General features: G+C 37.8%; 1 protein-coding gene across 1 annotated transcript in view; it reads left to right on the top strand.

Moving 5' to 3' along the window:
• The window catches only part of LOC138710561 (cytochrome P450 4C1-like), a 60968-nt gene extending 47823 nt beyond the window's left edge, over positions 1 to 13145 (top strand). Inside the window, exons 11-12 of the mRNA XM_069841542.1 lie at positions 4600 to 4779; positions 11534 to 13145. Of these exons, the coding sequence (XP_069697643.1) occupies positions 4600 to 4779; positions 11534 to 11700 (347 nt within the window). The 3' untranslated portion in view covers positions 11701 to 13145. The remainder of the gene's footprint in view (positions 1 to 4599; positions 4780 to 11533) is intronic.
• The last annotated feature ends 1165 nt before the right edge of the window (positions 13146 to 14310 follow it).

The raw sequence follows: 14310 nt of genomic DNA, 5'->3' as shown, positions 1-14310 counted from the left end.
TACTGAAGCAGGAATTTATGATGTAAGGCCCAGGGCTAGAATATCTACCCCCCCCTAGGTCAGTATACTACGATTTTCCGAGCTGAAGTGTTTGCGATATTAGCTCACTCTCAGGAAAACCTAAAAAGATTATTCTAAGACATGAATAATGAATATCTATATTTTTTGTCTGATTGCTAGCCAGACTGCACTGAGTGCGCACAGAGTCAACAGGCTGATTGAAGAATCCAGAACTACCCTGGAAACCTTAACCAAAAAAATATAAAGTGCAACTCATTTAGATCCCAGGGTACAGCAGGTCAGCCTGGGTAGCGTAGTCAGTATAGTGCTGACCTTCTGTGCTCGAGGTTGCGGGTTTGATCCCAGTCTAGGTCGATGGCATTTAAGTGTGTTTAAATGCGAAGGCTCATGTCAGTAGATTTACTGGCATGTAAAAGAACTCCTGTGGGACAAAATTCCGGCACACCAGCGATGCTGATATGACCTCGGCAGTTGCGAGCATCGTTAAATAAACCATAATTTAAATTTTAGGACACAGCAATGAATAAGCTGACCTACTGATGAAGCATAAAACTTCCATCCAGTGTTATGGCCCAGCCGCCTATGTTAGCATCTCTGAAGAATCAATCAATCTTCTTAATGTATCCAGCTATTTGCTGACAACATAAGGTCTACTATAGTCCACTATAGTCTTTTCAGTTCTTGTTTTGAGTCTGAAGATCTACAACAGCCATGAGACGGACTAATTAGAGAACCAAAACTTGACTTAGCAACTCCTACATATACAGGATGTAACAAAAATGTATGTCAAAACTTTAGGAATACATTCCTCACATGTAGATGATGAAATTATGTTATATGAACATGGGTCCGGAAACACTTCATTCCTTTGTTAGAGTGAAAGATAGTGTGGAATGCCATAGCTATCGTGTAACAACTCCACACCAGAACAGTCTGATTACAAGACAGTAGATGCTCTTGTTTATCTCTGATTAGAATGTAATTACACATGGGGTGGAGTGGGGTGGGGAAGATGTACTGTACATTTTCTTTCTGTGTGTTTCCCGCAGTTCTGTGTTCATTATTCTGTTATGGAGTGTAACGTACACGATAGCTATGATGGCATTCCACAAAAAACCAATATGGCTTCCGCATCATACAATGTAAGCAGGGCTTAGAAAAGGAAACTCTAACAACGAAATCATGCATTTACAGACCCATGCTCATATGACGTATTTTCATTCTCCACGTGAGAGGAATGTTTCCCTAAAGTTTTGACATATAATTTTGTTACACCCTGTATGTAGAAAATGTGGGCTGAGTCATCACCAGGGCCACCAACAGGATTTATGGGCCCCTGTGCAATATTGTGCTTGGGCCCCTTTGAAAAAAAAAAGTTAAAAATGACAAATTACCAATTATTCTGACAATAATAATTATTTGCGAAATAAATGAAAGATAACCCCATACATAGATACGAATCTAAAAATATACACGTTTATTACAATGAAAACTTTTAGCAAAACTTCACATTAGCACAATATATTACGCTTCTTTTTCAGTAGGGCCTGCATAGGATGTTTTGTGACGAAACTTTCGTCTTTTCATTGTCGTTTGTTTCGTTTTCATAAAACACTATTCTTAAGCAGCTGTAATTTCTGACTTGCAGGCCAACATCAACAAGCATCTCTCCTTGACTTCAATGATGCAAAATCATCAATTATTGTCGTCGTCTTCCTAACAAGTATCAGGCCGAGTAGCTTGTTACAGTCTCAAACTAGAATTTTCAATCATCAATTATATCATCAAAATTTAAAGGCTTAGCAAGATTGCTCTCCAGACTAAGGAGGCCAAGGTTACTCAGTCTTTCTTGACACATTGTTACTCTGAATACATTTTTATTTCCTTCATTTCGTTTGAAGTTTGGTGTGAAATTGAGTGTTGCTTGTGAAGGTGCAGAAAATCAATCTCCAGCCCGTCTGTTCAAGTTGTCAAAAATGAAGACAGTTCATGCTTAGAAGTGAATACTGATGGTTGTGGCTGTTTAGAAAAAAATTCTGACAACAGTAGTATTGAATCAGAACAAGCAAACAATAGTAAAAATGATATGTTAATATGTGCAAGTGAAACAAATTCACCCACACCAGTTCCTAACTCTGAATCATGGCAAGTAACATGCGACCTTAGAAAGCTAAAAAGTGGCAGACAAATTGTGTCATTGAATGTGTTGTTCGAAAAAGTACCCCCAACCTGCCTAATAACCTTCTAAGTGACGGAACAAGAGCCTTTCCAGTATTATTTTCAAAGTTCAAGAATGAAGAATGTGTTTCCAGAGACTGGCTAGTGTGGAGTGAAACAAATCAGTCACTGTACTATTTTTCCTGATTTGTTTCACTCCACACTAGTCAGTCTCTGGGAACACATTTTCCATTCTTGAGTTTTGAAAATACTGTAATACTGTTTTTGGAAAGGCTACTTTTTAGTTTTCCAAGGTCGCTCAATTTCACACAAACTTCAAACAAAGTTCTACTCCCTTTTTTTATTATCTTCCAATTTTTCTGTCTCTCCTTGCGCTTCTCAGTTCCCAACTTATGCTTCTACTTGTCCATTGTCCACTGCAGAATTTACTAGAAAAATGACAACGAAAAGACGAAAGTTTAGTCACGAAACATACTATGTAGGCCCTACTGAAAAGGAAACGTGATCCTGCGGCTTGGATTTGGGACAGTCTACTAGCATATTGTGATGGGCCGGCAGGGGTTGGTAGTTAAGAGGACAAGCCAATTGAACGTGTTCAGTAAAAGCAACGGGAACATATATCAGGCAAATCCCAGAGCCCTCAAATGTCGTGTCGATGATTGTTAACATGGGAAACTGATATTCTATTATATAAAAGTTAAACATTTACATAATGAAGCGGTAATTTGTATTAATTCTACTACTGTTGATTAATATGTCAGATTCATGTAACAAATGTTCTTACAAAAGTTTATAGCACAGTATGTGTCTGTGAATAATTATTCATGATAATGAAAAGTAATCAGACTCACTTAATCTGACGGGCCCATATGCACTTGCCCCCTTTGCCCCCCCTTCTCGGCAGCCCTGGTCATCACTGCACGTTTCACTGGATTCCCTAGATCTAAGCCAAATAGGCATCATTATCTCAGGAAACACACATTGTTTCCCGAGAAATTTCCGGAAATTAAACCCAGTAGAATCGCAGGGCTTGTGCTGCATTGCGGTTTTCTGGGTTGATTTCCAGCGTATGGAGTGTACACTGGGCCATTTGTGCCTAAGTGCCATAGTAGAGGGTTACACTCTTAATTTAGAAGAAGTGTGCTAAATATGCTATAGAAATAGCGTACTCAATGCAGATATAACTGCTTCACTGCTTTTCACATGTCCATTTATCGATAATCGTCGATGCACCCCCAAAATTCGTTATGTGTTTTTAGAAAGAAAAATAGCATTCTTACTTTTAATTCTCTTGATATTCAAAGTTACTTTCGGTGTAATTTCAATAATCATTTCAAAGCTACTTTCGGTGTAATTTCAATAATCACAAGAAAAATTATTAAATTATACCCGAAAGTAGCTTTGAAAATCAAGGGAACTAAAAATGGCAATGCGTTTTTCTTTCTCCTGCAAAATCTTTTAAAAACACATAGCGGATATTGGAGGCACTGCATTGGATATTAAGAGAAAGCTGTTGATATAATAGACAAAACGCTCTCAGCTAACAAGTCTACAGAGATGGAAATAAATGGCAAAGGTTATCCAGAGACTGATGATACAATCTGAGTGAAAGAGAAAATGAAGCATTGCTATGAGGGTGGCAACATTGCCGCATTTTACGTTCTTACACTCACTTTCACTGCTGACTTAGGACTTGGACTTGTTTGATTGGCATGTTTGTAGCCTTTGTGTCGATTTAAAATCATGCCAAATATGAAGTGCATTCTGATGTATGCAAAAGGAGAGGTTGACTATGAAATTCATAAAGGGATTGTTAATATTTATTGCGAAGTGATAAATAGGCAGAATATGGAGAAATTAGTCAGCAGTTCAATGCAGGAAGAACAGCTGTCCATGATGAACAAAGACCTGGCAGGTCAGCACTCAATTCTACACGCGGCTGAGTGGACCCTAGGGCCATTAAACAAGTTTTAACAACTACATGGGTCATTCGAAAATTAGTGGCAATATTTTAATTAAGAACAAAAGCTTATTTATTCACAATTCACTTACTTTGGATTCTTAAAAGTAATCTTCTCCCATCACCAAACTTCTGGAAGGCAAAGGATGCCATCCGCAGTGCCATTTTGCTCTGTACTTTATAAATCATGACTGTTTACACCATATCATTAATTATGGTATTTTGATATTTCTTACTGAGTTTTTCATAGAAGTTGATCAGTCAATTAGAATAGCCAATTGCAACTGCCCTAGTAAAGGAAGCCCCTCGTTTTCCCTAAAGAAGAGATGTTACGAACCAAAACGTGATGTTTTTAATATATATTCATGAAATTGAAATCTCTTACAAAATTCGCCGTTGTTAAAGTGGACTGGTTTGCTAATGTAAGTGTTCGTGTTCAGGGAACTACTTGTTTCCGGCCGGCAGCGATGTCTTCATATTAGCATACATGCTGCATCGTGATCCAAAGTACTTCCCAGACCCAGAAAAGTTCGATCCAGATCGATTTCTGCCTGAAAATATCTTGAACAGACACCCATACTGCTACGTACCTTTCTCTGCTGGACCCAGGAACTGCATAGGTAAGTCTGCATAGCTAATGAAGCCTCATTGAGGCAACTAAATACAGGCTACCACAGTGTAGGTGACTGTTTTTTTTATTAACTTTTTTTTTATTAACATTCCATGGTATTCGTACATCGCTTCACAGCTAGAATATGGAACAAGTGAAAAAAACTTAATACTACTATATAGTCTTAATTCTGCAGTACCTGGGAAAAGTGACTTAAGTCAGTTTCTAAAAACCTTTTTTGATAATTTATTGACAACTTACGGAACATCTGCTTACTAGAAAAAAGAGACATAAGTATTTTTCCCATTACAATAATTCGTACAGAAAAAAATCAAATTGACGTAAACCAGTGTAAGTTGTCAATAAATTATCAAAAAAAGGTTTGTGAAAACTGACTTATGTCACTTTTCCCAGGTATTGCAGAATTTATAGTCACAATTTAGTTGAAATATATACAGAAGAGGTTTACAATAAAGTCTACTAGTACAATACAAAGTTTTAGTATCAATTTCATGAAGCGTTGTTGGATGTCAGAAATTCACCTACAGAATAGAAGGCGTGAGGAATTAGGTACTTCTTTAATTTGGCCCTAAATAATTTTGAGTTTCATTTTTTATATCTATAGGGAGGCTATTAAAAATTTTTACTGCCATATAACGCACTCCTTTTTGATAGCACAATAGACTTAATTTGCCAATGGGGTATGAAATTCATTTTTTTATGCATATTTATGCTATGAACTGTTGTCTTATAGTCGCTTCGCTGTTATTTCCGGCGTTACTCCTTCTCTTTGCTTACACCTTAGGAAGTGAAGGCTGTATAAAGTCTAGGTAGGTAGTATGGATCACCATTTTTGTTCTTTCGTTGCTAAGCTACCAGACGAATCTATTTGCCGCACTGTTAAACATTATCATGTCATAGCTGCTATGATAAAATCAAATGCACTGTAATCGAGCAAATAATTGGATGGCAAATGTCCTCATGTGCTTTCTGCGAATGCCAATGAAAGAACCAAAATATCAGGCGAATATATTAAATATTTATCGAGCCTTAGGAAGTGCATAACGTCATCAGCAGTGAATGACAAGATGCACACGTTTAAATGTAGCCTACTTGCAACGTGATTGGCTGCTGGAAATGAGAGCGACAGAACTATAGTTACAAAGTTTTCACAATTACATACGAGGAAGATTATTAATGAAAAAATATACTGACAAGCCATGGGTATTATTTGTAGTTTTTTTTTTAAATAGTCCTACATGATTCCATAGATTTGGCACCTACTATTATTCTAATTACTCTTTTTTTGTAGTAGGAATATACTGTTACTATCTGTGGAATTTCCCCAGAATATTATTCCAAACTCATTACCGAGTGGAAGTATGCAAAGTATATTGTTTTTAAAGTATTTACTATCTTCTTCATAGATTTAATAGCAAAACATGCTGAATTTAGTTTCAGGGTTGTAATGTTCTTCATTACAAGAAAAATATGTTCAGTATTCAACCTTTCTTTATTCATGATCATTCTACAAACAAAAGCTAACAATGTCAACAATTAACAAAAGAATGTTCACACTGAGAAAGGAAACATTCTTACATAACAGGGGTAATTTCTTTAATATGATTTTCCAATTTAACACATTACTGGTATCGATTTTTAATCCAAGGCATGACAAATCGCTGTCATGTTAAATAATCTAATAACAGTGGTCTAAAACTTCAACTAATAACTCAATAAAGAAATTAAATAAATCTCATCAGACATAGTAACAAGTATCACTATGATAAATTAACATAAGAATATATACAATGATTAGGCAAGTACACAAAGAGGCTTTAACAGAATGATATGAGTTTATTGAAGTTAATAAACACTAAAAACATAATAGAAATATAATAGAAAAATTAGTAGCAAATATTGAAAGTAACAAATCTGGGGAGAGGGAGAGGAGAACACTTGGTCAGACGAGGAACAATAGTATGTTAAGTTAGAAATTTAGAATTTTGAAATGAGAAACAACTAGGATAACATTTCTTACATACTGATGCATTCTTACTGACAAGCCAGAAAATTGTTAGACCTGTCCAGTTTCTCAGAAGGCAGAAGATTAGAGTCTGAGAGAAGTTATCTTCCTAACGGCTAAACAAATGCTTTATTTGGTCGATATTTGATGATGGGAGCAACAAGGTGGGCATGTATAGAATGTGAAAGGAAAGAGACAGATGAATTCCATGCTAAGTAACAGAAGAAACATTGTGGTGCCAAATCCAAACATTAAGTTATTTCATCATCATCATAATTATCATTATTATTATTATTATTATTATTATTATTATTATTATTATTATTATTATTCTACTACTACTACTGCTACTACTACTGCTACTACTACTGCTGCTGCTACTACTACTACTACTACTACTACTACTACTACTGCTGCTGCTGCTGCTGCTGTTATTACTATTACTATTAGTCCATTCATGGTTCTAAAGGGCCTTAATATAGGCATAAACCTCCTCTGATTGAGGTTCTGGCTGATATGTACATCTATTATCAGACAGTACATTCACTTGACGATATGTGTCAGAGGAAGAATAAATTGTTGGTATGCATAAGACGAACCTTGCAGACATTTTGTGAAACTTAAATATGTCATGAATAATGCGATGTGCTGAGCCGTGAGTAATGTTCAGATTTGCGACTATTGCAAGGTGAAGGTGATGGCTTCCATGCGAGAATCGTTACTGGAGACGTAACCTGAGTGCATTACCACCAACCTGAAACAAAGAAAGCAAGCCAGGATTGGCGTCATTCTTCATCACCACAACCCAAGAAGTTCCGCACGCAGCCATCTGCAGGAAAGGTTATGCTGACAATCTTTTAGGACGAACAAAGCGTTACCTTGGAGCACTGCATGCCTAGAGAAAACACCATCACCAGTGCGTCATATTCAGATTTGTTAAAAAATCTTCTTCGGCCTGCAATCAAATCAAAGTGATGTAGATGTCTGACTACAAGTGTCATTTTGCAACATGACAATGCTCGGCCTCATACTGCCCATGCAACAGTTGCAACCATCAGTGACCTTCACTTCGATACTCTTCCACATCCGCCATGCTCACCAGACCTCGCCTCGAGTGATTACCACATGTTTGGACCACTCAAAGAGGCGGTGGGAGAAAATACATTTCTATCTGATGAAGAGATGCATCAGACAGTGCATGAGTGACTGCGTACATAACCACAAGATTTTTTTTTTTTTTTTTTCAGAGAAATCCATGCATTTCTGTACATGCTGGAGACCTGTGTTGAACATCAAGGAGACTATGTCGAAAAATGATACACTTGTGTTTCACATTTTGTTTAATAAGTGAAATGAAAAAAATATTTACAATTTTCATTTGACTCCCCTTCGTAAGTACAAGTTCAATTTGAAAAGTTCTCAGAATGAAATGAAAAATAACAACGTACCTCATTTTTTTGTTTTTATTTTTCAATGTAGTGTCCCTGTACACTAATGCACTTGGTCCATCAGTGTTCCGATACCTTTGTTCCATCTCGAAAATTAGATTTCTCCAGGCCTGCAAAGTACTTATCAACTCCGGCTATCAGTTCTTCGTTTGAAGAGAATCTTCATTCACCAAGGACAATTTTGATCTTAGAGAAGAGATGTAAGTCTGATGGAGCCATATCAGGTGAATAAGGCGGGTATGGCAACAATTCGTACCCCAGTTCATGTATTTTTGCTTTGGCAACGACACATGTGTGCAGGTTTGCATTGTCTTGATGGAGCAGGACTTTCTTCATTCTTAAACCTGGCCTTTTTTTTGCGTATCTTTTACTGTAGTTGGTCCAGGAAGTTATCATAGTATTGTCCTGTAATTGTTTGACCAGTGGGAAGATAATCTATCAACAGAATCTCTTTTGCATCCCAGAAAACTGATGTCATGAATTTTCCAGCCGACCATATTTTCTTTTGCTTTCTTTGGTGGTGGAGAATCAACATGTTTCCACTGTTTTGTCTCTGGGGTATAGTAGTGAACCCATGTCTCATCTGTGGTCACAAACCCGTGCAAAAAATCTTGTTGGTTTTTCTGAAAACGGGCCAAACATTGTTCAGACATTTGCATTCTGATGCGTTTGTGATCCTGTGTTAACAGTTGCGGCACCCATCTAGCAGATGATTTTTTCATACCCCATTCCTCAGTTAAAATGTGATAGGCCCATTCAGATGACATCCCTACAGCTTAACAATTTCTCGCACTTTCAGTCGGCCATCCTCCAAGACCATTTTGTGCACTTTTGCAATAATTTCTGGGATAACGACACATCTTGGTCGACCTTCTAAGCTCTCCCGACTAAATTTAAACTCGTTGGTCCACTTGGCAACAGTTGAATAAGAAGGAGCAGTGTCTCTCAGTGTATTCTGAAAATCGGCATGAATTTCATCTGCTTTCATACCTTTTTTTACGAAGTACTTTATCACTCATCGAATCTCGGTTTTTTCCATCTTCACAAATTACTACACGGGAACAACAATAGAGAGACATCCGCAGCACAACTCTCTACCCAGAGCACTGATGCTCCATGTGTTTACTCATGAAGGATGACTAATCATTATGCGAGAACGGGTTGCTTTAGTGATGACCTCTGTTGATGATTCCAAGAACTTCTCTAACAACCCTTGTAGCTAGTCAGCAATATATGCAATGGAGAGGGAAATGAACTGGCCACCCTACCTCATTATCTCCTGGCCTAGTTGCCTCATAAGTGATGCCTTCTTAGTATCACTTGTGAGGTTCAGATCTGTTGACTAGACAACAGACAGAGATTTAAAAACTTAAATCTACAGGGAGATCCCTTCGTGTATAGACGAAAAGTATAAGGACTTTGGCCTTGCGGTACATAAATTTCCAGAGTTCTGGGGCTGCTTGAATTTTTCTGACTGCAGCGTTCTCCAAGCAGGAGAAAAAGTAAACACAGATTTCGTCATTGTTCCATCTTAAAAATGTGAAATGATGACGAACTAAGAAAGTACAGAGTTGAGAAACTATCGTCACTCATTTCTATGAATGTCAAGTAGTATTTCTCGAATGATCGCATTTTTCCACGAGAAATTATTTATTTCAACGACCTCTTGGTTCTTGGTAAGTCTGAGCATGTATGGACAATCATCCAATTTAGACATATCTTCTTGAGGTAAGTGTACAGATAAGTCTTTGCATATGTGCGGCCTTTCAATTCTAACTAAAGGTAGGATGTGACATTGTTATTCTGTCACAGCTCTGGAAAAATAGCTGTGACAGATAATAGCGATTTTATTGCAGTGTGGTTTTTGTGTTCAGATAATTCGTGGCAATTGTGAATGTTTCTCATCACAAGCCAACAGATGTTTATGTTTATCACTTTTCCGAGAATTGATATACCTCTCCAAATTGATATGCCTGTGCCATGTCATATATAAACAATACTATAGTCCCGGCGCTCTAATTTCTGGCAGCCAATCGCGTTGCAGGTCGCCTACATTTAAACGTGTGCGTCTTGTGATTCGCTGATTCATTTCTTAAGGCTTGATAAATACTTAATATAATTGCCCGCCATTTTAGCTCTTTTTTTGGCGTTCGCAGAAAACACACGAAGACGTTATTTGCCACTCAGTTATTTGCTGAATTACATTGCGTTTGATTTATTATCATAGGAGCTACGACATGATAATGTTTAACGGTGCGGCAAATAGATTCCTCATATAGTAGCTCGGCAATGTGAGAACAAAAATGGCGAACGATACTACCTACCTAGACTTCATAGAGCCTTTACTTTCTAAGACGTAAGCAAAGGGGCGGAGTCACGCCGGAAATAACAACGTCGGGACTATAAGTATCGGTACTGTGGCAAATATAACAAACACCTTATTAGCTGTCTATCGAGATGTGTGGGCGCGTATATTAGCCCAAGAATGTTTACGGTTGATTAGGTGAATCATTCATGGAAGAATATAGTGAGTGCATTGCAGCTTTAGTATCAAAGAGTTGGTGACTTTATCTTTTGAGTGGGACGAAAATTAATTAGATCCCAGTTATGTTGTCCTTCAAGTTAATCTTCTGACTTGCTGTTGTCTGGACTGGAGCTGTCATATATATGTAATATATCATTCGCCATCACTATGAGTCACACAGTGGCGTAACTTACACCCCCGCAGACCCGCGTTGCAGGGGGGTGGGGGTGGGGCGAGGCCAGGGTGGCCCGAAAACTTTCAGTGGTTACTGACGCATGTGTGAAAATGAATGCGAATTACAGTTCAAATATTTTCCATAATGGATAGCCACTCTTTTTACTCTCTGGTATATGGAAGTCTGTAGTAATGACTGCCATCACTGGACCTTAGGAATGCACATACAATGACCCAACTGGCAGTACTTCGCATCATACACCCCCGTCGATTCCTCGGTAGTCTTGCCCACAGCCATATTGCAGTGACGCCATCGTTGAAAATGTGACATAGTGATTCTTATGGATGAAGACATTGTTTCTCATGGTGTATTTTCATGTCATTTCAATGTGCGTTTACTGTCTATATGCTGCGACTACGGCTGGCCAGTTATATTTTTATTGAACATTAATGGTAACATTTTGCTTTATATTTTTCTTATATTTGTGTCGGTCCTATGTGCGATGATATTCATTGGAAATATGTTGTTTTGTATTTTCTTTAGTGCGTTCATCAAATTTCAAATTTATGTACTTTTGTTCTGATGTTTCAGGACAGAAATTCGCACTCCTTGAGATGAAAGCATTGCTAAGTCAATTGCTGAGGAACTACCAGCTTCTGCCAGGCACCACCCCACTCAGTTTGACGAACGAGATAGTCCTCAAGTCCGTGACTGGCATAAATGTCCTGCTTCGTCACAGAGACAATGTAGTGCTTTGATCTCACAACACTGATTAGTATTAAAAATATCTAGAATTCCCCAGCACAGTGTTACAGAATAGCAGTACCCCAGTTAACACGCAAGGTACAATTTTACTTAGTGTTTTAGTCTAAAATGAGCCACACTTGGGATTTATCAGTACAGGCTGGTTTCTAAGTGTGAAGGTCAAAATATTACGCATATGTGCGGCATGTTCTCAGTCAGTCTGAGTCATTCAACTGTTATAACAAGATGCATGTGTATTCAGAGTGCAATATTTCTTTAAAAAGTGTGTAATATTGCTGAATTTAGGTTTCCTTTAGAACATTGTGTACCTACAATCAGAATCTGCTTGTCAAATTTTTTTTTTTTTAAGTTTGTTATTACATATACTAGGTTATTTAGCGCCGATGGGATTGATAATGGCGAGATGAGACCGAGGATTCGCCATAGATTCGCCTTACAGTTGGGGAAAACCTCAGAAAAAACCCAACCAGATAATGAACCCAAGCAAGAATCGAACTTCTGAGCACAACCCCGGGTCAGGAGGCAAGCACCTCAGTCGACTGAACTACGCTGGTGGCTGCTTGTCAAGTTCGTTGAGTAGGAAGATTTTCTGGTGTGAAGGTTCCAATGCTTGACACAATCCGTTAATTAAATACCCGTTTTTTTTTTTTAAGATGGGACATGACATTAACACTGCTATCGGAAAAACTGCTGAATATTACATAGCATGAGAGACCTGTTGCTATTGTAACAACGGTTGAGTTGCCAAATTTATAGCTCCCATTTGGTAGATACTCAATAACTCTCTTGGTGCCCTTTGTTGTGCACACAATGTAAGCTATTAATACGTTTCATGTTTCATTCTATGTCGATTTTTGTATTCTTTTATACCTTCGCGTCAATGAATGTTTTAATCTTAGCCATCTAATGTCAGCTGGCAGCTCGCATCAGCTGATCATGTGGTCATCCAAATTGGCAACTTAGCTCTATAGTTCCAAGTACAGTTGCTTAACTGTTATGTCCTATCTTTCGAAAAAAAAAAAAAACAGGTATAGTAGGTACAGACCCAGAAATAAAATTTAGGCCATCTGAATTTTCCAAGTTCTAGTTATAACATACTTCTGATAATAATCAGTGCTTACTAAATGGAAAAATGAGTGCAGAAAGGAAAGAAAAGGCTTTGATGGAAGAAACTTTGAATAACATTGACTACCACTTGGAAAATTACTCTAAAATCCATTAGGCAACTTGTCTAATATACGAGAATTTCTCATTTTTCCTCGCATAGAGCTACTACAAAGTTATTGTAAATCTAACTATAGGAAGTTAGTGTAAGTCATAAGCTACAGTTGATACAGTGTCGTTAAATAACTAAATTAAAATAAAAAACATGAAATTTCTTGCACGTTGTAATATTACAAGGGCATTAAATGTTTGACTGTTATAAAAGTTCATATATGCTTACAAAGTGTCTTTATTTTGTGATCTTTTTTCATCCGAGTTACCCAACAGTATAGCAAATAATTTTCTGTGAGATCCATTATGTGTAGGATGTATTATGTTACTAAGCATTGTGGATATTAGGGACTAACTCGCAGTTTGTTGACTTCACCCACTGCCATTGTGAAGTACCATTACGATGGCAATGCTTCACTCCTAAAATCCACAGCTATTAGGGACGAAATCGCAACCGAGATTCTTTGTTGACTTCGCTGTTAATGTCTGCAGTGCCTCAATTGACAGTTGAAGTTTGCGCAGTGCTAGATCTTACATTACGCTTACATAATTTTTATCGAATCACTCTTCTGCATAGACGTATTTATGACAACAAGCAAATTCAAACTAAAATGTAATACATGTCTAACATATTTATTTGTTTATCTAATGGCTAGTAATTAGTTAACATAAGAACTTTTACAAAAACATTAAACAGAATCATCTTCACTCGTGCTTCCCAGTACTGGTTGGTTTCCGAGGAGCAATGGAGGCTGGACACCTCTGGAGACTTATCAGTCCATATCTTCGTTCATTCCACAAAGTAAGCAGGTAGGAGAGTGCATAATCCCAAAGTGGTGGAGGTGTTTTTCCCAGAATATCGTGCCCAGTGTTGAGACAGAAGCCTGCTACTGCATTATTTTCTTCTTGGGTCGCTGGAAGTGTTCTGGATTAGGGTGTTTGTTGAATGTCCTGGTATTCATCTCCTGTTTTTCCTCTTGACGTAGATGTCGTCGAAAACTGGCAAGAGAGTACACAGTATCTGGAGGAATGCATCTTTGGCCCTTTAAACTCTTTTCCAACATGGTGGACATAAATTGCATAATGCACTCATACTCTGGCTCTTTAAGCATCCAGATTGGAATACTAAGGTGTCACACCTGTGGAGTAACGGTTAACCGTGAAACCAGGTGGCCCAGGTTCGGATCCTGTTGGAGCAAGTTACCTGGTTGATGTTTTTTCTGGGGTTTTCATTCAGACGTTAAATAACCTGAGATGTTGATACAGCGTCGTAAAATAACCCACTAAAAGAAAAAAAAAAGACTAAGGTGCTACATCGTTGACGGAGTTTCTTGTTGGAACTTGGAGACCAAATGGTGTTATAGAAAGGGCTTCAAATTGCAGCTTCA

The sequence above is a fragment of the Periplaneta americana genome, chromosome 12 (genome assembly GCF_040183065.1).
Source record: "Periplaneta americana isolate PAMFEO1 chromosome 12, P.americana_PAMFEO1_priV1, whole genome shotgun sequence".
NCBI classification, from domain to species: Eukaryota; Metazoa; Arthropoda; class Insecta; order Blattodea; family Blattidae; genus Periplaneta; species Periplaneta americana.
This window is presented reverse-complemented; position numbering and strand designations above follow the sequence as displayed.